At 37.6% G+C, this 24,330-nt stretch overlaps 1 protein-coding gene across 1 annotated transcript in view; it reads right to left on the reverse strand.

Annotated features, from left to right (window-relative positions):
- Window positions 1-24,330, reverse strand: part of Cfap47 (cilia and flagella associated protein 47) — a 307,853-nt gene that overhangs the window by 44,049 nt on the left and 239,474 nt on the right. The window contains 3 exon segments of the mRNA XM_057760135.1: window positions 3,734-3,828; window positions 5,309-5,468; window positions 20,631-20,729. Of these exon segments, the coding sequence (XP_057616118.1) occupies window positions 3,734-3,828; window positions 5,309-5,468; window positions 20,631-20,729 (354 nt within the window).

Below are 24,330 nucleotides of genomic sequence, written 5' to 3' on the forward strand. Positions count from 1 at the left end.
TAATATATATGTATATACATACACACACACATGCACACACACACACACACACACACACACATATATATATATATATATATATATATATATATATATGATGATTAGAGACTATATTAGGATGTAGAAATTTGTTTCTGGAACTTAGATGCTCATATCATCACTTCAACTGACTGGCAACTCTGGTCATGAACTACTTTTTAAAAATCTGCATATTTACTGTAATACTCTCAGATCTACTTTTATAACAACAGTAAAATGTATGCCTTCAAATAATTAAAATATAAGTACAATAACATTTAGTTTGTAATAACATTTAAAGTACAGCTATTTGGCTTTTTACATGTACTTTAAAATTTATACAAAGATTTTTAAATCTTAAATCTGTAAAATCTATCATGTTAGTGGTTATACATAAGACTACAATGACTTAATATTTAACTTAAATATGATGAATTAATGTTAATTCATAGCATCCATGATCCCTCTGTAGTATGTTTAGTATGTATTACATGTCAATATTTATGACATTCAAATATACAAATTCTCACTGATATTATAATAAAATGTTTGTATACATAATAACTAACTATATAAAGAACTACTGACATTTGATAGTAGCTTTATAGTACTATGGAGCAATGTATATGGAAGCTCAAATATACACAAATACTTTCCCAAAATGTACTGGTAAACCTCTACTCCACACAAATTATACACTGAATATAAGTGAAACATTGAAACCTATATTATAAAATGTTTGAAGAACATTATAGTACATTTTTTAGATTCAACAGTAATATGGTCTTATCACATAAAAATTAACTGATATTCTCAGACATTTTCACGACATTTATTATATTCCATTAGCATTACAAAGTTAATTTTATATTTTATAATTATAGATTTATAAAATTATAGTATATAAAATAAAAATAACTACAAAATTAGAGCTAAACTAAAGGAATGACATAGTTTGGTAAAATGTACAAATTTTCTTAGTTATAATTAAGTTCAACCTTAAGGTATTAAGTTTGAAGATAATGGGTTCAATTTACAATTGGTGTAATGTTACTAGTCTTCACTGGTAAGTCTTTAAGTCATTAATGATCTGGATTAATTTCTTATTGTGTTATAACAGGTAGTGGAAATATTTTCTAATTTTCTGCCCCAGTGGACTGTAAAGAGATAAGTCACAAAATGAATTGGTAGCTTATGGAACAACAAAATTCTCCTGAGTTTTCAAATAATCTATTACATTAAAAAGGAATAACAGAATTTGGCCCTCCTGTAGCTGAACAGAAAGGAGTGAGTTACCTCTGGAATGCTCTGAAGACAAAAATGTAAAGCAGACTTTCTAAAACACAGTAATATATGTGCATAAAATTTTACTCACTTACTTTTCAAAAAGATTCCTACAAAACTTAATAGCCAGTAGAACTTTAGACTTGTACAACGGTTTAATACCAAATACGTAATTTACTTCAGAACACTTACATTATTGCTATTTTGTCTTAATCTGACATATACTAGTTAAAAAATTCACAATTAATTAAAAAAGGCAAGTAATTACCAAAAGATCCTCATTAATAGAAAAACTATGTGATGTTTGTTTGATTTTCTGTAGAGGAAATACATTAGAAAGGCTTTTAAAAAAATGCAAAGGTTTTTGTTTTTAAATTTTTATTGAAATGTTTAATAATGAAAAAACAAGATTGTCTATAGTAGGAAGACCCAAACAACATTATCAGAATACCTACAGTTTAATATCTAGTTTTTAATATAGTACATGTAGCAATATGGAAAATACATAATTAATATAAGACATTTTATCATATATCTGAAACATTTTGAAAATAATTTAGTATATTTGGAATGACTTATGTAAGTGTTGGTAAACTTAAGAACAAAACTGCAAATTACATTCACCTGTAAATGGCAAAGGTACTTGGTATGGGAGGTCCTCTGTCTATGTGTTGCTTCTATTGGTTAATGAATAAAGAACTGCTTTGAGCCTAGGTGGAAAAAGCTAGGCTGTATGCTGGCAAGAAGAAGGGTGGAGTCAGAGAGAAGCCATGGAGCCACCAGAGTCAGACATCCTGAAACTTTAGTCAGTAAGCCACAGCCATGTGGCGATACACAGATTAATAGAAATGGGTTGAATTAAGAGTAAGAGTTAGCCAATAAGAAGCTAGAACTAATGGGCCAAGCAGTGTTTTAATTAATACAGTTTCTGTGTGATTATTTTGGGTCTAAGATAGCCAGGCAGAAAGGACAAAAAAATGGCCCTCCTCCAACAGGTACTTCTGGATGTACTGACTTTTTTTTTTCTAGTTAACAGAACAAGAAAGACAGGACCCTAAGAAGGACACATGTGTCTCCCTGGGAAGAAGAAATAGATTAGCTGTCCTGGGTAAACTGGGGGGGGGTTAGATGGGAGGGGATGATGGGATGGGAACATGGGGGCACAGTGGTTGAATTGGGGGCAGGAGAACAATGAAAGAGATATCTTGAAAGAGAGGGTCATTATTGGGTTAGGGAGAAACCTAATTCCAGGGAAACTCCTGGGAATCCACAAGGATAACCCCAGTTAAGACTCCTACCAATAGTAGATAGGTTGCCTGAAATGGCCTTCCCTTGTAATCATATTGGTGACTACTCTGAATGTTATCATGGAACCTTTATCCAGTAACTGATGGAAGCCAAAGATCCACAGTCAAGTACTGGACTAAAAGTCCAGTTGAAGAGAGGGAGGAGGGATTATATGAGTAAGGTGTGGTCAAGATCATGATGAGCAACTAACAGAGACAGCCGGCCTGAGCTTGTAGGAGCTCATGGACTCTAGACAGACAGCTAAGCAGCTGGCATGGGACCGACCTAGGCCCTCTGCATCCGGGTGACAATTATGTAGCTTGGTCTTTTGTGGGGCTCCTAGCAGTGGGACCAAGACCTGTCCTTGATGTATGACCTATATCTTTGGAATCTACTTTCTATGGTGGGATGCCTTGCCCAGTCTTGATGCTATAGGGAGGAAGGAGTTTGGTCTTGCCTCAACTTGATATGCCATGCTTTGTTGATTCCAAAGGAGACGTTACCCCATCTGAATAGAGATGGAGGCAGAGTAGATGGAGGGTGGGTAGAAGGGAGGTGGGAGAGGGAACAGAAGGAGAGGAGGGAGAGGGAACTGTACATGGTATATAAAATAAACAAACAAAAATAAACAAATAAATAAAGAAGAAAGTAATCTTGGTCTTTTTTTTATAACTAGTGCTAGCATATGTAGGGAAGTACAAACTCTGGTACAATCAATGTTTATCATTTCTTTCTCTTTCAAAATGTGAAGATGTAATCTAAGTTCAGTAGAGATTATTCATTTTTCATTTCTTTGTTATTTCATTTGTTTTGTTTTGTCACTGGAGATGGAAACCAGACTCTTTGACATGCTGAAGAAGTGAAGCATTCTACCACTGAGCTATGTTCTCAACCCAGATGACTAATTCTTTCATTTTCAATAATTGGTAAGGATAATCAGAGAGTGGAATTTCAAGTCTTTGAAAACTCCACCAGAATTACTTATGGTAGGTACTCAAGACACATAATTTATAAGAGCGACTGGTGAGAAAGTAATGTCATAGCATTCTCACCACTAGGGCCTGCATCTGCACATATGGGTTAAGGGATGGTTGAAGCCTTTTGGAATTCTGTGCTTTTTCTCTCCTGTGTAAAATACACTTACCTGCAGAACTTTTAGGGGGTGGTGCCTGTGGAAGTCCAATGATAGGGTACATCCAGTGTATTGCTTGAATTTCCCCACGGTCTATTCCAATACAACTATTTACAAAGTAAAATAAGGAGAGTTAACACAAAATAGAAATACTACCAATGTAGACTTAGGAAGTAATAATTATATATACATACATTTAAATCTTGTACTATTAGTAAAGAATGCTTATTATGCTTTATATATAATTATTACATACACATATCTATGTAGCAGCAATTAATGTAAAAAGAGGTCATAAATATGAAAGAGAGCAAGGTGGGGTACAAAGGAGAGTTTTGCGTGAGAAAAAGGAAACGAAAGTATATTATAATTTCAAAAAATGCAAAAGAAAAATGTTGTATTCTTTATTAATGTGAAGCTATTTTAATAAATCTTTTGCAATTATATTTTGGCAGACAAATTTACAGAACAGAAAACATTTTCTTAAGCTGCTGATGTTATAAACATGAGCAATGAAGTCTTTCCAAACTTAATCATCATGGCATGTAAGTTAAAATGCAGGAGTTTTGGTTAGCTACATTTCAAGAGCACATTCATATTTATTGATGTAACTAAATGGTGGGTGAGAGGTAAAACAGTTCATATGGGTAACATCCTAAATTATGCAGCAAAAAAATCAAAACTGCTATTAATTGCAGGATTTCAGAAAGGAATGAAAACTTCTATTTTAAGGTGATAGCAGTTAAAATGAGAGCATACATCTCATCTACTAGTAGAGAAAAGGATTTAGAAAAGTTGGCTGATTATTTCTGAAGACTGAATTTTCTTGCAAAATAAAATATTAACTACTGAACAGTTGTGCATGTGACTTGTGTAACTGCTTCCTAGAACACCACCTTCAAAATGGCTCTGTGCTCTTCACCACAACTACACTATAATTCTCAATAACTTTTTAAAACAAGATTATTTTCTCTGTAGTTTTTCACTGGGATTATTTATATGTGCATGTTATAATGAATTGTGACTCTAGAAATGGTGAAATTCCTAAAACAATGGATAAAAACTGAGTCATAGTAAAGTCATGTGGAGAAACATGTGAATATATGATAAACTAAGATTTCTATTTTATTTAGGGATTATAGACAAACCAACTATAAAGGCAGGGAAAACATTTAAATTTTGTACTATTACTGAAATATGCTTAGATTTAAGCTAGGCAAAGAAGTTAAGTTCATTGTGGCAATGATCAAGAAATGATACACACTGGTTAGAGCAGTGTTTCATCACTTGGCGAGTGCCTTTCCTGCAAGTTCTTTATTTTTCTCAGACAAGCTGCTGATGCAGGTTGTCCTCAAGTTATTATTTTTTGTTTTAGCAGTCAGTCACTATTTTCCCTTTGTATACATTTTGTCCAGTACTGTAAACTTTAACACACATATTTTATTTTTCTGGACATAAGAGTTGCAGTTGTTCAGATCACATGAAATACTGAATATTATGTTGAATATGTAGCACACATTAAGGAAACCTAGCACATTAAGTTTAGTAAAAACACAAACTATTAACTTTCTATATCCTAACTGTTACCTCTTAGCTTCTAAACTGAGTTCATCAAAATTGTCAATAAGCCAATATTTTTTGTTTGCTCTCTTCACCTTAACAATCACCATTGTTTTGTATAACGTCATAGTGGTAGGTATAAATAACACTGGGATATCTAAACTTCCTTTAGGAGGCACCACAATTCCTGTAAAACACAAAATATAATGTCAAATGTTGTAACATGCTTGCTTAGCTCTATTCATTATTGCTCTATTCACAACAGCCAGAAATGGAAACAAACAAAATGTCCTTCAACTAATGAATGGATAACAAAAATGTACATCTGCATAGTGGAATTCTATTTACCTAAGAAGATAAATGAAATCATGAAATTTGCAGTTGAGTTGATGGAACTGGAAAATACACTGAATCAGGTATTTCAGGACCAGAAAGACAAATGTCACATGTTCTTTCTTATTTTACACCATAATCTTAATAGCAGAAAGTAATATCCTAATATTTGTACTGGTCATTAGTATTTCAAAGTTCCTTCTAAACAAACACCCCCCCACACACATTCTGTTAAATCATAAATGATTCTAAATCTTTCTACTAAATTTCATGAACCTTATTCAAAGACACATTTTATTCTGAGATAATAAGCTTCTTCTCAAAAAGCTTTGAACTTGAGAATTGTTAAAATTGATGACTAAGGTTATTTAGAGTGATTATAGAATAAGGAAACTCATAAGTTTTGCTAAATCTTCCTATGTATGAACTAGAAAGTGTGGCATTTTATAGTAGCACTATAAAATTTTGTTTGTTTGTTGTGTATTTAAGAGCAGAATATATGTTGGGTCCAGGGTCATGCAATAATGGACAACAGACCACCAAAGTCTATTAAACCAGAAGCAAGCTTTCTTCAAGAAAAAATGAAACGAAAAAAATAAATCACCGTGGGGCACACAAAGCTAATCTATCAGCTATAGCTGTGACCACAACCACAGATTAGGCTTCTGAAATTGTGGAAAGGAAGGCTTGTTTGGGCCTTCTCTTATAGCAAAATCAAACACCAGGTGTGAGTCAAAGAGCTTTTACAACCTTGAGGTCAGGCTTAAAGAAAGTCACATTACAGATTAAGTTATAAAAATTTTGGTTAAAGGACATTAGGATGTTAACTCAGGATGTTTGTGAAAGTCTGTGGCTGACACAAACAGTTTTTACTGTCCCTGAAAGAATGCTAGGCAGACTGTAGAGTCACATAGGGACACAGTTAAAAATTAAGAGAATATATGCAGAAGGTCCCATAGAGGCAATAGTTAGAAGCCGACCTTTGCCCCCAGTACCTGCCTAGCTAGAAAGCTGGGAGGCAGAAGATCACTGTTAAGAGTTTACTTCTGGAGGGCCCCTTTTCTTATACATGACCCAGCACCCCAGCTCCCCCTCCCCCCAAGCCTGCCCTGCCTGCCACATTCTTCCTTTTGTCCCAGGATCATTGGGCTACCAGACTCCCCTGTTTAGATGCTGGGAAGTTCCATCTGGACAGGTGAGTGTGTGCTATCCAGGGGCAGACAATCCCAGAAGAGAGCACAAACCCCCCTCCCCCAGTTCCTGCTGCAGGGTCCCTTTTCTTACACACGATCCAGCCCCCCAGCTCCCCCCACAAGCCTGCCCTGCTGTCTGCTAGGTCCTCTGCTCAACAACAATTTTCCCGATTCTTCACTAAGGCTACCCCCCCCCCCCCCGCAAGGGAACACAGGCACCTTCAGCTTGGGCTGCAGGGTCTCCTGTGTTCTACTGGACCCCGCCCTGCCTGCCACATTCTTCCTTTTGTCCCCAGCTCATTGGGCTACCAGGCATCCCTGTTTAGGTGCTGAGGAGTTCCATCTCGACAGGTGAGTGTGTGCTATTCAGGGGCGGACTATCCCAGAAGAGAGCACAACCCCCCCTCCTCCAGCTCCTGCTGCAGGGCTTTCTTTCCTACACACGCCCCCCCCCCCCCCCCCCCCGCCTCCGCCGCCCCAAGCCTGCCTTGTCTGCAAGGTCCTTTGCTGAGGAACAGTTTCCTGCTCCTACACTAAGGTTACCCACCCAGAGCAGTGAGTGCCTGCCTACCGGGCAGGCCTCAATGACCCCCGAAAGGGAGCGCAGGCACCTTCAGGGGTCTCCTGTGTTCTACTGGACCCCGTCCTACCCCCCACATTCGCCCTTTTGTCTGCAGGTCATTGAACTACCAGGCGTCCATGTTTCGGTGCTGAGGAGTCCATCTGGAAGGGAATGGTTCCTGCTCCTACACTGAGGAGATACACCTAGGGAGTCAGTCACAGCAAAGACTGGACCAAGACACCAGGCCGCTCCTGGCTCCATTTGAAGGAAGAGATGGGCAGGAGCCAATGCAAGAATTCCTCCAACAACCTGAAAGGCAACATGACATCACCAGAATCCAGCAATACCGAATTAAGAAGAATTGTACACCCTACTCCAAAAGAATTAGAGGAATTTGACTCAAAAGTGAATTATATGAAAATAATAGAGGACCTTAAACAGGAGGTGAAAAACTGGCATAAACAATTAGAGATTACAAACAAAAAGGTAGAGGAAATGAATAAATCTCTCAAAGATACCCAAGAAAACCAAGAGAAACAAGAAAAAGCAATCAAACAGGTAAGGAAAACGGTTGAAGACTTGAAGAATGAATTGGAAGTAAGGAAGAAAACACAAACCGAGGGAAGGATGGAGATAGAAAATCTGGGTAAACGAACAGGAACTACAGAGCAAAGTACTACCAACAGATTACAAGAGACAGAAGAAAGAATCTCAGACACTGAAGATACCATAGAGAAAATAAACACACTCATCAAAGAAAACAGCAAAACCAACAAATTCTCACCACAAAACATTCAGGAAATATGGGACACAATAAAAAGACCAAACCTAAGAATAATAGGGATAGAAGAAGGAGAAGTACACCTCAATGGTCCAGAAAATATATTTAATAAAATTATAGAAGAAAACTTTCCCAACCTTAAGAAAGATATTCCTTTGAAGGTCCAAGAAGCAAACAGAACACCGAATAGACTGGATCAAAAAAAAAAAAGTCTCCTCTCCATATAATAATCAAAACACAAAACATACAGAATAAAGAAAGAATATTAAGAGCTGCAAAGGAAAAAGGTCAAGTTACTTATAAAGGTAAATCTATCAGACTTACACCTGATTTCTCTATGGAAACCATGAAAGTCAGAAGGTCCTGGATAGATGTACTGCATAAACTTAGAGACCATGGATGCAAGCCCAGACTACTATACCCAGCCAAGCTTTTGTTCACTATAAATGGAGAAAACAAAATTTTCCAGGATAAAACAAATTTAAACAACACGTAGCCACAAATCCAGCCTTACAGAAAGTAATTAAAGGAAAATCACAACCTAAGGAGTCCAACAATGCCCACAATAACTCAGACATCTAATGACCCTTCACCAGCACAACTCGAAAAAGGGAAACACACAAACTCTACTACCAAAAAAAAAAAAAAAAGAAAGAAAGAAAGAAAAAATGACCGGAGTTAACAACCAGTGGCCATTAATATCACTTAATATCAATGGACTCAACTCACCTATAAAGAGACACAGGCTAAGAGATTGGATACAAAAACAGGATCCAACATTCTGCTGTTTACAAGAAACACACCTCAACCACGAAGACAGACATCTACTCAGAGTAAAGGGTTGGGAAAAGGTTTATCAAGCAAACGGACCTAAGAAACAAGCAGGTGTGGCCATACTAATTTCTAACAAAGTTGTCTTCAAACTTATATCAATCAGAAGAGATGGAGAGGGACATTTTTTACTCATAACAGGAACAATTCATCAGGACAAAGTTTCAATCCTGAATATCTATGCCCCTAATATAAAAGCACCCACTTATGTAAAAGAAACATTACTAAAACTCAAGGCACTCATCAAACCACACACACTAATAGTAGGACATTTCAACACTCCTTTCTCACCAATGGACAGGTCAGTCAGACAGAAACCTAACAGAGAAATAAGAGAATTATGAAGGTAATGAATCAAATGGACTTAACAGACATCTATAGAACATTCCACCCAAATAGGAAAGAATATACCTTCTTTTCTGCAGCTCATGGAACATTCTCGAAAATTGACCACATACTCGGTAACAAAGCAAACTTTCACAGTTACAAAAAAACATTAGTACCCAACCACCTGTGTCTTATCAGACCACCATCGATTAAAGTTAGAATTCAACAACAATGTTACCCCCAGAAAGCCTACGAACTCATGGCAACTGGACAGTCAACTACTGAACCACACCTGGTTCAAGGAAGAAATAAAGATAGAAATTAAAGTCTTTCTTGAATTCAATGAAAACAAAGACTCAACATATTCAAACCTATGGGACACTATGAAAGCAGTGCTAAGAGGAAAGTTCATAGCACTAACTGCCCACTTAAAGAAAATGGAGAAAGCACAGATTGGAGACTTAACAGCCCACCTGAAAGCTCTAGAAAAAAAGAAGCAGACTCACCTAGGAGGAATAGAAGACTGGAAATAATCAAACTGAGGGCTGAAATCAACAAAATAGAAACACAGAAAACAATCCAAATAATCAATGAAACAAAAGGTGGTTCTTGGAGAACATCAACAAGATTGATAAACTCCTATCCAAACTAATCAAACGGCAGAGAGAGAATACACAAATTAACAAGATCAGAAATGAAAAGGGAGACATAACCACAGACACAGAGGAAATTCAGACAATCATTAGATATTACTACAAAAGCCTGTATGCCACAAAATTGGAAAATGTAAAAGAAATGGACACTTTTTTAGATAAGTACCATATACCAAAGTTAAACCAGGACCAGGTGAACAATCTAAATAGACCTGTTAGTCGCGAAGAATTAGAAATTGTTATAAAAAACCTCCCTACCAAAAAAAGCCCAGGTCCAGATGGCTTCAATGCAGAATTCTACCAGAACTTCCAAGAAGACCTAATACCTATACCAATGATAGCCTTTGCTGGAGAGGTTGTGGATTAAGGGGCACACTCATCCATTGCTGGTGGGAATGCAAATTTGTGCAACCACTTTGGAAATCAGTGTGGTGATTTCTCGGGAAATTTGGGATCAACTTACCCCAAATAAGTAATACCACTCTTGGGAATATACCCAAGAGATGCCCTATCATATGACAAGAGCATTTGTTCAACTATGTTCATGGCAGCATTGTTTGTAATAGCCAGAACCTGGAAACAACCTAGATGCCCTTCAATGGAAGAATGGATGAAGAAAGTGTGGAATATATACACATTAGAGTACTACTCAGCGGTAAAAAACAATGACATCGTGAATTTTGCATGCAAATGGATGGAAACAGAAAACACTATCCTCAGTGAGGTATCCCAGACCCAAAAAGATGAACATGGGATGTACTCACTCATAATTGGTTTCTAGTCATAAATAAAGGACATTGAGCATATAATTTATGATCCTAGAGAAGCTAAATAAGAAGGTGAACCCAAAGAAAAACATATAGCCATCCGCCTGGATAGGGGAAGTAGACAAGATTGCCGGGCAAAAACTGGGAACTTGCGGGTGAGGTGACATGGGGCTAAGGGGAAATGGGGTGAGAAACATGAGAAGGGGAGGATGGGGGGAGCTTTGGGGAATAGGATGGTTGGGATATAGGAAGGGTGGATATGGGAGCAGAGAAATATATATCCTAATTAAGGGAGCCATCTTAGGGTTGGCAAGAGCCTTGACTCTAGAGGGGCTCGCAGGTGTCTAGGGAGATGTCACCAGCTAGTACCTTGGGCAGCTGAGGAAAGGGAACCTGAAATGACCCTATCCTATAGCCATACTGATGAATATCTTGCATATCACCTTAGAACCTTCTTCTGGCGATGGATCGAGATAGAGACAGAGACCCAATTTGGAGCAGCGTACTGAGCTCTTAAGGTCCAAATGAGGAGCAGAACAAGGGAGAACATGAGTAAGGAAGTCAGGACCATGAGGGGTGGACCCACCCACTGTGACAGTGGAACTGATCTATTGGGAGCTCACCAAGTCCAGCTGGATTGGGACTGCATAAGCAGGGGATGAAACCAGACTCTCTGAATATGGCGGACAATGAAGGCTGATGAGAAGCCAAGGACAATGGCACTAGGTTTCGATCCTAATACATGAACTGGCTTTGTGGGAGCCTAGCCTGTCTGGATGCTCACCTTCCTGGACCTAGATAGAATTGGGAGGACCTTGGACTTCCCGCAGGGCAGGGAATTTGGACTGCTCTCCAGTACCTAGAGGGAGGGGGAATGGAGTGGGGGGAGGGGGAATGGAGTGGGGGTAGGGGTAGGGGGCAATGTGTGGGAGGAGGGGGAAGGAAATGGAAAAAGGGGAGGAGGCGGAAATTTTAAGTAAAAAAGAATAAAATAAAAAAACAATAAAAAAATTATGAATTAAAAAAAAAGAATTTACCTCTGTACACAGTGGCTGCCAGGATGTCTGCTCTTAAAGCAAAAAGTATTTGTTTTTTTGTTAAAGGTTAACATTGACAGCCAGCTTTTTTTTTTTTCAAATGTCTTTGGGCTTACAATTTTACATTTCTATTTTCCTGGACTGGACCCTTTATTTCTATATTCTAGTCTTGGACTCTTCGTGTCCAGATATTTGCTTGGTGCCTTCATGTTGCTGGCACTAAGTTTTTTTTCATTCACGATGAAATCCAAAGTTTTTTTTTTTTTAAAAAAAAAAAAAACACCCAAGTTACGAGAGTCAAAAGTCAGAAAACCTCTAAAATATTGTGTTTCCAGATTAACTAGAAAAATTTTAGTTTTACCAAGGACTATTTAAAAACCATGCTATACATGGAGCTAGTTGAATCCCAACTCAAGCAAAACTCTGTTTAAGTAGAAATTATGGCAAAAGAAACACAGTATTATGAGACAAAATTTGAAAAAAAAATACTTCCAACTGTTGAACAAAATGAAGAAATTGGTGCAATGGTGACACAGCCTTCAGGGCACTTTTAACAGGGCAGTTTCTTTTTATTACATCTAAGGACTTATTTCCTGAATCTAAATAGTATTCTTGTTATAAAACTGATAAGAACCAAAGCACTTTTGATCTGGATAATTATACTGTTATACTAATTAATTATACTAAATTAATTAATTATACTAAATTATATTATATTAATTATACTAAACTGTTAAAACATTTATGAATAAAAAGAGAAATTGAATACCTTTAAAACACTGAATTCAAAATTCTTAGATTACATTAATTAATAGTTTCATCCATACAGGAAATGTTTTAAGGCCAAGTGCTATGATTAATAGTTTATAATACTTCTTTTGTCTCATATCTGAACTAAGTATTAACTATGCAATCTCTTATTTACTTGGCATAAATCATCAAATATTAAGCATGACTACTGATCATTTTAGAAATGAGATAAGTGAGACAATTTGTTTAAAAGTATTTTATCCAAAATTTCTCTGAAAACTTGGACAGTTTACTAAAAGGTATCTTATCGTCTTCCTTTAAAAAAAAAACAAACAAACTTATATGAGCTTTCTATTTGTAATAGATCATTGAGGTATGGACCAGATTCAATGAGCGTGAATATGTTCTCCAAAAATTATCAAATCTGTACAATGTGCATATCATTAAAACTTGTGTACAGAGTTCTCTGTTAGAATGTGTCAGGTATTTGATCACTGTATTGTTTTCTTTTATCAATATTTTTCATTGGGCTCTTGATGTGGGAGTCTCCGCTGTGTGCTGTGATTAACATTAATGAGTAAAGAAACTGCCTTGACCTGTTGATAGGGCAGAACTTAGGTAGGCAAGGGACTGGATTAATGCTGGGAAAAAGAAAGCAGAGTCAGGGAGAAGCCATAGATCCTCTGCCTGAGAGAGATGCCAGTTAGAATCTTTGTCAGTAAGTCACTGCCACATGGAGATATACAGCTTAATGTAAATGGGTTAAATTAAGATGTAAGAATTAGTCAATAAGAAATTAGAGTTAATGGGCCAAGCAGTGTATTTAATAAATACAGTTTCTGTGGGATTATTTTGGGTGTAAACTAGCTAGGCAGCCGGTACAAACAGGTGTCTCCTTTCCCTGTAACAGGCTCTCAAACATTCTTAGCACAGTAAGAAATTTTTCTATTACTATTTTAATAGAAATAATTATTGTTAATTATTCCTTTCTAATTAACAAAGGAATAATCTAAATCAGTGTATAATGAGAATGTCACAAGTGCAAATCCCATGAAGTGTGTATATATTCATAGAAATATCAGTCTTTCTTTTAATTACTTGTTTACCTATAGTGGAATACTTTATTTCTAATTTATTCTAATATATGCAATGAAGAACATATTCAATGATACTTATATTTATATAGAGATACTTTCTCAAAACTACTCATTTTAAATATGACTCAGTAAATAAAGTCAGTTTCCTGGTAAGACTAATTACTCTAATATTTATAGAACTTTTTGAAACTATGAAGATTACCCAGTAGAAATGAAGTTTCCAGGTTGATACCAGCTATTTTTCCATGTTCTTAAACTTAAGTATATATCTTCAGCAATAGGGTCTAACCATCAAGTACTAAAGAGTAACAAGATCAATGGAAATAGCTTGTAATATTTTGGGGGTGTTTTATGGAACTCTACTGGCTCATAACTCAAAAAGATGTATTCATTACGGACACTGGGGTTTTTATTTGATAACCTATGCTGTCGGGAAAAGAAATTGCACCCTGCTCCCCAATAGTAGTAACTTTGTTTAATCTCTGTCTCTGTCTCTCTGTCTGTCTCTGTCTGTCTGTCTGTCTGTCTGATGGAGGAAGGTCATTGGTTAATTAATAAAGAAACTGCTTGGCCCTCATAGGTTAGAATATAGGTAGGTGGAGTAAACAGAACAGAATGCTGGGAGGAAGAGGAAGTGAGCTCAGATGTAGGGCAGCTCCTCTCAGAGTAGACACGATGCAGTCAGCCGCCAGGTCAGACATGCTGAATCTTTCCCGGTAAGCGCACCTAATGGAGCTACGCAGATTATTAGAAATGGGCTAAATTAATACGTGAGAATTAGCCTAGAAGAGGCTAGATATAATGGGCTAGGCAGTGTTTAAAAGAACACAGTTTGTGTGTCATTATTTTGGGGCATGAGCTAGCCAGGCAGCCGGGAGCTGGGTGGCAGGAACGCAGCCCGCAGCTCCTACAACAGAATGGCTACCCAATGTGTGGACAACTGAATCCACAGTAAGCCTGAGAAAGCTTGGGAAAGAATAGAGTAAAGCATGTTTTCTTGGTAGCAGCAATTTCTTGGGTCTGTTCTGCTTGCTAGAAGCAAGCAAGCACTCTCATCTAAGAGAGGCTTCCTGAGTCAGCTTTAGCTGCAAAACCCTGCAGCTCTTTAAAAGGTCCTGCCAAGAAACACTTAAACAATGTTAATGAAAAGCTGAATGCATGCTTTTCAGTTTTTCAGCCATAGCAGGAAAAAAGCTGTGCTGCTTTCAAATGCCGGCTTTCTGGGCTGTCCTGCCATGGCAAACTCTGACTCTTTCACGCAGGCAGTTCATGTGGTTTGCAAGCACACACTGGCTGAAGCTTGCTTGCTGGCAAGGACCTTGAAACGCCATAGAGTTGTGGCAATAAAAATGGCTACAGCCGGTACCTCCGCCATGAGGCTGGAAAGCTAAGGAATGGGCTGGATCTAACTGGCAAAGCCACGGCTTTAATCCTACCCATATTGCCCAGTAATTTAAAGGCTCATGCGGTCACAAAAAGAGAGATATTCAGTAAAAGAAAGATTCAAAGACAAAGAAAACTTCTAAATGGTTTACAGTGTGTTAAAAATATATGCAGGCTAAAAGTTAAAGTTCTTAAAGTAAAAAATAAAAAAAAAGAAGAAAGAGAGTAGTTGGGTGTGGTAGTACACACCTTTAATCCCAACACTTGGGAGGCAGAGGTAGATTGACCTCGGAGTTGAACTCTGTGACTTCAAGGTGTGGTAGCACACACCTTTAATCCCAATGCCTGGGAGGCAGAGACAGATGGATTTCTGAGAGTTCAAGGACAGCCTGGTCTGCAGAGTTATTCCAGGACAAAGATATACAGAGAACCTGTCTCAAAAAGTAAAAGAAATAGAGGCTAAAATAAAGCTGCACAAAGATGGAAAATACAATGAGAATCTTGATACTGTACGCTATTATACTCTGTTTGAATTGCTTGAATGCTGAGGAAGGAGCCACAGCTGCTAAAAGATATTTGTTTATAAATGCTGCTGAACTAATCCAACATAGATATTTTGAAAATACCTTGACTTATAAAATTTGGATCTAAGGACATGATGCTTCGGAAAGGAGTTTCTTTTGTTTTCACAGAGGATGAAACTCTTTGGATTGTTTCTATCCCAATATGGTATAATAGACCACACCCTCCTGAAAGGTTGCTGTGAACACCTTCAGCAAATTATTTCATTCAACTGCCAACTGAGATGAACCTGGCACACAGGTTATACCATGAAAGACCTAATTAACGACGCCCCCATTCAGCAGGAAGCAGTTTGGAGAGAAAAAAACTGCGCCCATATTCCCAAATGCTGTTTATAAATGTTCTTTTACATTTAAAGGGGGATATGACATAGATATGAATAATTTGCATTGATATGGATTTTGCTTTAGTGATATAAATTTAAGGTCAATTTTGTTATATGTATATGTATTTTTGAAATTGATTAAGGTATTGTGATTGTGTAGTTCATGTAAACATGTAATCTATATATAATGGATAATCATTAGTAACAGTCAAGTTTGTAGTCATGTTAGTTAGATTTTCTAGATGTGCATAGATATATTTCAGATAGGCATTCATCATATCTTTCAAAGGCTAGAGAATATGGCATTTTAAATGTTTTAATAACTTTAGGGTTTTTCATGACAATGAGACATGTCTGCTCCTGGCAGCACCAATCTACTTCAAGAAGAGAGAAGATGGGCATCGAAGAGGCACCTTATGGAGTTTGATAGCCACTTGGGCAAGAAACTGTTCTTGCCTGGAATATTGTATAAATTGGACACAGAGAACCCGCAGAAATTGCCTAAAGGTGAGATGACATTTTGGGGTTCCTGATACATGAAGGAGTCTGTGAGACATTCTGCAGGACACAGCAGATAGTGACTGAATTGCCTTTGAAATTTCCTGCTTCATTGAAATGTTTGCTGGAAACTATGGGCCTGTAGGCCGAAGATGGATGCCCCAACGGAACAGAGAAACTTTGGGTGACTGACCAGGCAACGAGATGTCTCTTTCATTTCTAGAGTTTAGAAGTTGCTTATTTCTTGTTTGCTTAGGCAATATTGTATCTTTCTGGAGTTTTTGATGGAGTTGAAGAATAGATAGTTATAGCTGTTTTCCTTTGTTATGATAAAAGATGAAATAGATGTAAATATTGTAACTGTAATTCTTGTTTGACAACTGTTTTGTTATATGTAATTTTGCTATGTTAAAGTGAATGCCTTTCCTTTTTGTTTAAACAGAAAAAGGGGAGATGATGGAGGAAGGTCATTGGTTAATTAATAAAGAAACTGCTTGGCCCTCATAAGTTAGAACATAGGTGGGTGGAGTAAACAGAACAGAATGCTGGGAGGAAGAGGAAGTGAGCTCAGATGCAGGGCAGCTCCTCTCAGAGCAGACACGATGAAGCTCCGACCCAAGATGAACGTAGGCTAGAATCTTCCCGGTAAGCGCACCTTGAGGTGCTAGACACATGAATAGAAATGGGCCAAGCAGTGTTTAAATGAATACAGTTTGTGTGTTGTTATTTCGGGGCATAAGCTAGCCAGGCGGCTGGGAGCCGGGTGGCAGGAACGAAGCCCGCAGCTCCCACAACATTTGTCTGTCTGTCTGTCTGTCTGTCTGTCTCTCTCTCTCTCTCTCTCTCTCTGTGTATAAATACTTTAGGAAGATTATACAGTATAGGGTTTCCATATGGCAGTTTAAAAGATATTTCCTACTCTACATCATCTTTCCTTCACCCACCACATTTAACTCTACTGTTCCATTATCCCCATTTCCTCATCATCACACAAGTTCTATTCACATTCCCTTGAAATCTATTTCCTATAGCCAGCCCATTTCTGGCTTCCCAATTTCTATGAGTACTCTGAGTCAAACATTGTAGCGAGCTGCGTGAAGCCACACCTGATGGCAATGTAGAGAGCTGTGTGGAGTCACACCTGATGGTGCTGGCTCCCGCCCTCCGCGATCCCGAAAGCGAGTGCTCTCTGTGATAATCAACTCCTATGGCTAAAGCCTGACTTATGCTATTATCACGCAATGACTGTCAGCTGCTTGCATATGCGTGGACCTATGGGCAGTGCCCACCTGGCAATCTGGGGTTGGCGGCCCAGTGCCTACTTAAGGGCTGGGAGAGGTTGGCCCGGAGAGAGAGGGAGAGAAAGAGAAGGGAAAAGATTGTTGTGAATAAAGTCCTGAAATAAACTGCTTAGCAAGAAGAGCTCCGGTGTTGCACGTCATCCTTGTGGGACGAGGGTGGCCGCGACAAAACATAGAAACCCAAAGTTTTAAGTCTACTACCCACATATAAGAGAAAACATGCAACAGCTGCCTTTCCATGTTCTGTCCAGCCATGAACCTTGTGCATGGCTATGCCTGGTGGAAGAAAGGAAATCCTTAAAGATAGGCTTTTGTGAAGTGTATTTCTCATTTTCCTTCTGTGAAATAACAAAAATAAGCCCAAAACATAAATATTGCTCTTTTGTAAGAATGCATTTTGACTATCCACAGAACTGATAGAACTTCTTTTGTGTCCGTACTTCCTTCAGAGCTATGGAGACATGACAACTTATATCCATTGGATCTTACTTTTAGACCTAAAAATACATAAGTTGTCAGCTAAAACCCAAACAAAAAAATCATAAGAATTCAGTTCAGATGTAATTGAAGTTTTGACATACAAGATAGAGCTCTAATTACATCTTACAGATTCATGTTGATTTTTGTTTTAAACTTTTCTTATACACCATATTCTGTATGTCCTGCAATTTTTACTTCAAATGTTTCAAGTGAAAATCTTTTAATTTGCCTCTAAGACTGAAGATAACTTTTCCATGCATCAAAAACTTGAAATCACTTGTTTTATTTTTAAATCAAAAGCAAGCATTGTAAGAAACTAATGTTTATAAAGTATAAAACAGGAATTTTGTTGTCAAGAAGGAACCTAACAGATTTTAACACATGGCTTAGAACAATGGTTCTTAACCTGTGGGTTGTGAATTCCTGCCTATCTGATATTTATAATTCATAATGGAAGCAAAATTACAGCTACAAAGTAGTAATAAAATAATTTTATGGGTGGGGGTCATCAAAACATGAGGAAATGTATTAAAGGGTCGTATCCTTAGAAACACTGTTAGATATATTTTAACCTACAAGACTCTTAAACTGAAAAGGACAGTACAAAATTGCATTAAATTTCCCATCAAATAATTCAACTATACATCAGCTACCACTGTTACTATCTCTAAATGTTTTTTATTGTTTTTTATTTCATGAGACCCTCACCCAGACACCAATTCTCTAAATGCTAGTGTAGTATACTGCATTAATCTTCAGTATTTTTGTCCCGATTTCTTCCTGATTATCTTAATGTAGACAAGTGCTCAATTTTAAGCACATTAAAATTTAATGTGTGCGTGTATATATACATATTACATATACATACACACACACACACACACACACACACACACACACACACACACATATATGTTGGGCCAAAAGTATCTCAGGGCCTGTACCTCGAGGCCTATAGAACAGAAAAAAAGCCTGGCTTGAGTTCAGGGCCTATACTTCAAGGCATGTAGGACAAAGTAAAACCTGGATAGAGTGTGAGTGAGGATGAGACAGCACAAACTAGGTTAGAGGTCAGTCTTGTTTACAGAGTGAGTTCCAGGACAACCAAGGCAAAGTCTACACAAGGAAACCATGTCTCAAACCCCCTACACCCACAAAAAAGAAAAGAAAAAGAAGACTCTAACTCAGAGACAATAAAATGCTGTTTAATTTTTTCCAAATCTCATTTTTTCTGAATTCAATGAGATAATATAATAATAATAATAGTTTCAAATTAGATAATTCATTATATTTGAGTTTCTGATCTAGCTATATCACAATTCTCTATTGAAGAGCCTGAACTCTATGGAATAGCATGCTTTCTTTACTTACAAGTGTATTCCCCCTCAAGTCTGTGTGTGTGTCTACCATATGTGCATGTGTGTGTGTCAACAATTATGTGACAGTATGCATATGTATGAATGTGTAAGTGGATACCATATTTCCACATTAGGTATTTCTTTACTCAATCACTCTCCATTTTATTTAGTGAGACAACTTCTCTAATTGAAGTAGAAGCTCATGGATTTCATTAAGGTGGCCAGGCAGCAATTTCCTGGATTCTGCATGCTTATAACTCGCCACTGTAGGAATCAAAGCTGTGTGATGCCACACCAGGCTTTTTACACAGGTTCTAGATATTGAACTCGGTTTCTTCTGCTTGCACAGGAAACACTTTATTGACTGACCCATTCTATATTGACTGACCCATTCTATTTTTATCTTTTTATTCCAGTCATCTCTTAGTTTAATGCCTCTGATTGGAGTTGTTTTCATTTTCTTAATAAATGACATCTTTGCTTTAAAAATGATGCTGATTCACATGATTAAAATAAATACAAGGAGATAATCAGCCCACAGTGGGGAGATTTTAGCAGTCATTTTTGACTTCAATTAATTGATTTTTTTAAAGATAAGATTTATCATATTACCATAACCTTGATTATTATCATTTAATAACTACTATTTTAGGCAAATTCATAATTCTTGAGATATAGTGGTTTTTACTCGTTTATGGCACAGGGGATTAAAGCTCAGACCTCACATGGGGTAGGCATGTACATACTACTAGATCTATATTACCAGCCCAAACTTTAGATTTTTATGATGTATTATTTTTTAAAATTTCTTCCTATTTTGTAGATATCGGTGTGATTAATATGTGGAAAATCTGTTTTTACAACTTGAATTGAGTTTGCTATAAGTCATTATGGAATGTTGTAATCATTTTGTAAGTATGTGTGTACTTTTAAAACTATAATCTTCTAAATATTCCCTACTAATACACCCTATTTTAACTGGCATAATATTAGAACACTGAAACTTTCAAAAACAAGTTAAATCTACATACAGAATATCTTTTAATGCAGTAGTGCAAAGAACGACAGAATATAAAAAAGAAATCCTGTACCATATGTACGCCTCATGGAGCTAAATCGGAAGGCAGAATTCTCATGTAGGAAGCTATTCCAGCAATTGTCAATTACAAGATTCTTGGGTTCTTCTTTATCTAATTAAGAAACAAAGAGATATTATACTCAAGAAGATAAAGTTCTATGGAAATGGAAATTAAACTGAGTCCTTTTAAAACTTAGATGAGTGTGTTTCAAAGTATGTTTTGACATGAAATTTAAGTGACATATTTGAAGAATATACTCAACATTACAATTAGTTTTCTATATACCATCAAAATATATAAAATTGATTCACAAATTATTGAGGCTTTAAGTTCGAAACAGATATAGATCATATATTCATCAAAAAATGGATTATAGCTCTTAATGTATACTGGGTGTATACACATATAACATTTTTGTGACATTAATTGTAAGATTAATCTCAAGGTAAAGAAGCATATACTAATTACATATAAAATGGGATAGATGCATAAGTTGGTGAATGTCAATATGCATACTTGGAAGGGAATACTGAGAAATATTTAATTATAGAAGTGATTTAAAGATGTTTTGAGTTTGTTATATAAATACCAGTCTTCTAAAAGTGTAGTTGTGTGGCAAACTGCATTGGAATAGATTATAATGACAAGATTTTAACCTGAAGTAATAAATCAGAATAACTGGTAAAATAAATAGCTGTAAATATTGTAAACTGTAACTAAAAAAAAGGGTTTGTAAGAAAGTTGAGCCTTAAAATTATTCTATTTTGACTTTACAGTATTTAAAACAGCTTTTTCATTGAGAAATCAAAGACAGATAATGCATTTAAATTGATATATCAAAGGTCTTTTGTTTGATGCAACAATTTTCCAGTCATAAATCTCAAATCTTGTAACTGTATTTTCCATTTATTCAAATACAGGAAATTTGAAGATCTGGGGATTCTTCCCATATCTATATTTTGTTGTATTGTGTAAAGTCATTTATTCTTACTAGCAAACTATGGTGATTATTACTATACTTAACAAAAATATTTCTTTAGCTTTGAATGTGTTTTGGTATGATCCTTAGAGTCTCCAGACACAACATTTGCATCATCATACATTAGTTACATTTATCAATGCTGAAAATGGAAGTTAATTATGATAGTAATATGTTAATCAGTATGTAAATCTTTACCTTTCATATTGTTTCTAATAATTTATTTATTTATTTATTTAATTTTTTTTATTTATTTATTTTTGAAAAAAAAAATTTCCGCCTCCTCCCCGCCTCCCATTTCCCTCCCCCTCCTCCCGCCCCTCTCCCCCTCCACCCATACCTCTTCTCCCTCTCCAGCCCCAAGAGCAGTCAGGGTTCCCTGCCCTGTGGAAAGACCAAGGTCCTCCCCACTCCATCCAGGTCTAGGAAGGTGAACATCCAAACTGTCTAGGCTCCCACAAAGCCAGAACATGAAGTAGGATCAAAACCCTGCGCCATTGTCCTTGGCCTGTCGTCAGCTCTCATTGTCCACCATGTTCAGAGAGTCCGGTTTTATCCCATGCTTTTTCAGTCACAGTCCAGCTGGCCTTGGTGAGCTCCCAATAGATTGGCCCCACTGTCTCAGTGGGTGGGTGCACCCCTCGTGGTCCTGACTTCCTTGCTCATGTTCTCCCTTCTTCTGCTCCTCATTAGGACCTTGGGAGCTCAGTGCGGTGCTCCAGTGTGGGCCTGTCTCTATCTCCATCCATCGCTAGATGAAGGTTCTATGGTGATATGCAAGATATTCATCAGTATGGCTATAGGATAGGGTCATTTCAGGTTCCCTATCCTCAGCTGCCCAAGGAAATAACTGGGGACATCGCCCTGGCACCAGGTAGCCACTCCAGGTTCAAGTCTCTTGCCAACCCTTAGGTGGCTCCCTTAACTAAGATATGTGCTTCCCTGCTCACCTATCCAACCTTCCTTTATCTCCAATCATCCCGTTTGCCCAAGTTCCCCCCATCCTCTCCTTCACACTTTTCTCTCCCCATCTCCCCTTACCCCCATCCCACCCCACCCCCAAGATTCCAATTTTTTGCCCGGCAATCTTGTCTACTTCCCATAGCCAGGAGGATAAGTATATGTTTTTCCTTGGGCTCACCCTCTTATTTAGCTTCTTTAGGATCACAAATTATAGACTCAGTGGCCCCTATCCACGGCTAGAAACCAATTATGAGTGAGTACATCCCATGATCTTCTTTTTGGGTCTGGATTACCTATGAAGCAACCTAGATGTCCTTCAATGGAAGAATGGATGAAGAAAGTGTGGAATACATACATATTAGAGTACTACTCTGCGGTAAAAAACAATGACTTCTCGAATTTTGCATGCAAATGGATGGCAATAGAAACTACTATCCTGAGTGAGGTAACCCAGACCCAAAAGGAAGATCATGGGATGTACTCACTCATAATTGGTTTCTAGCCATGGATCGGAGCCACTGAGTCTATAATTTGTGATCCTAAAGAAGCTAAACAAGAGGATAAACCCAAGGAAAAACATATAGTTATCCTCCTGGCTATGGGAAATAGAAAAGAATGCCGGGCAAAAAATTGGAATCTTGGGGGTGGGGTGGTATCGGGGTGAGGGGAAATGGGGAGAGAAAAGTGTGAAGGAGAGGATGAGGGGAACTTGGGGAAACGGGATGATTGGGGATAAAGGAAGGTTGGATAGGGGAGCAGGGAAACTCATATCTTAGTTAAGGGAGCCACCTAAGGGTTGGTAAGAGACTTGAACTTGGAGTGGTTACCAGGTGCCCAGGGCAATGTCCCCAGTTAGTTCCTTGGTCACCTGAGGATACGGAACCTGAAATGAACCTATCCTATAGCCATACTGATGAATATCTTGCATATTACCATAGAACCTTCATCTAGCGATGGATGGAGATAGAGACAGAGACCCACACTGGAGCACCGGACTGAGCTCCCAAGGTCCTAATGAGGAGCAGAAGGAGGGAGAACATGAACAAGGAAGTCAGGACCACAAGGGGTGCACCCACCCACTGAGACAGTGGGGCCGATCTATTGGGAGCTCACCAAGGCCAGTTCGACTGTGACTGAAAAAGCATGGGATAAAACCGGACTCTCTGAACATGGAGGACAATGAGAGCTGATGAGAGGCCAAGGGCAATGGCGCAGGGTTTTGATCCTACTTCATGTTCTGGCTTTGTGGGTGCCTCGACAGTTTGGATGTTCACCTTCCTAGACCTGGATAGATGGGGGAGGACCTTGGACTTTCCACAGGGCAGGGAACCCTGACTGCTCTTGGGACTGGAGAGGGAGGAGAAGAGGAGTGGAGGCAGGGGAAGAGGGGGGGAGGGAAATAGGAGGCGGGGAGGAAGCGGAAATTTTTTTTTCAATAAAAAAAACAAAAAAAAAATCTTTAATAATTAAATAAATAAATAAAAAAAAAGAGCTGAAACAATGAGACAGTACCATTGAAAACATTGCTTGGAGATAGTGGTAGGATGAAGGAAAAATTGGCATCCAAAGGAAGAAAGTGGCAAATGTCACTCTAGTTTAGAGAGTTATCACTGGGATTCAAATGGACCACCCATAAGTGACATTTAGGTGATCCTGAAGAAGACATCCTGACATGATTAGTTCAACATTCTGTTCAATTTATTCATTGTATAGCTTTGAATAATTTTTTTCTAAGTTGATTTATATTTTATGTTCATTGGTATTTTGTCT

Source organism: Chionomys nivalis, chromosome X, assembly GCF_950005125.1.
Source record: "Chionomys nivalis chromosome X, mChiNiv1.1, whole genome shotgun sequence".
NCBI lineage: Eukaryota > Metazoa > Chordata > Mammalia > Rodentia > Cricetidae > Chionomys > Chionomys nivalis.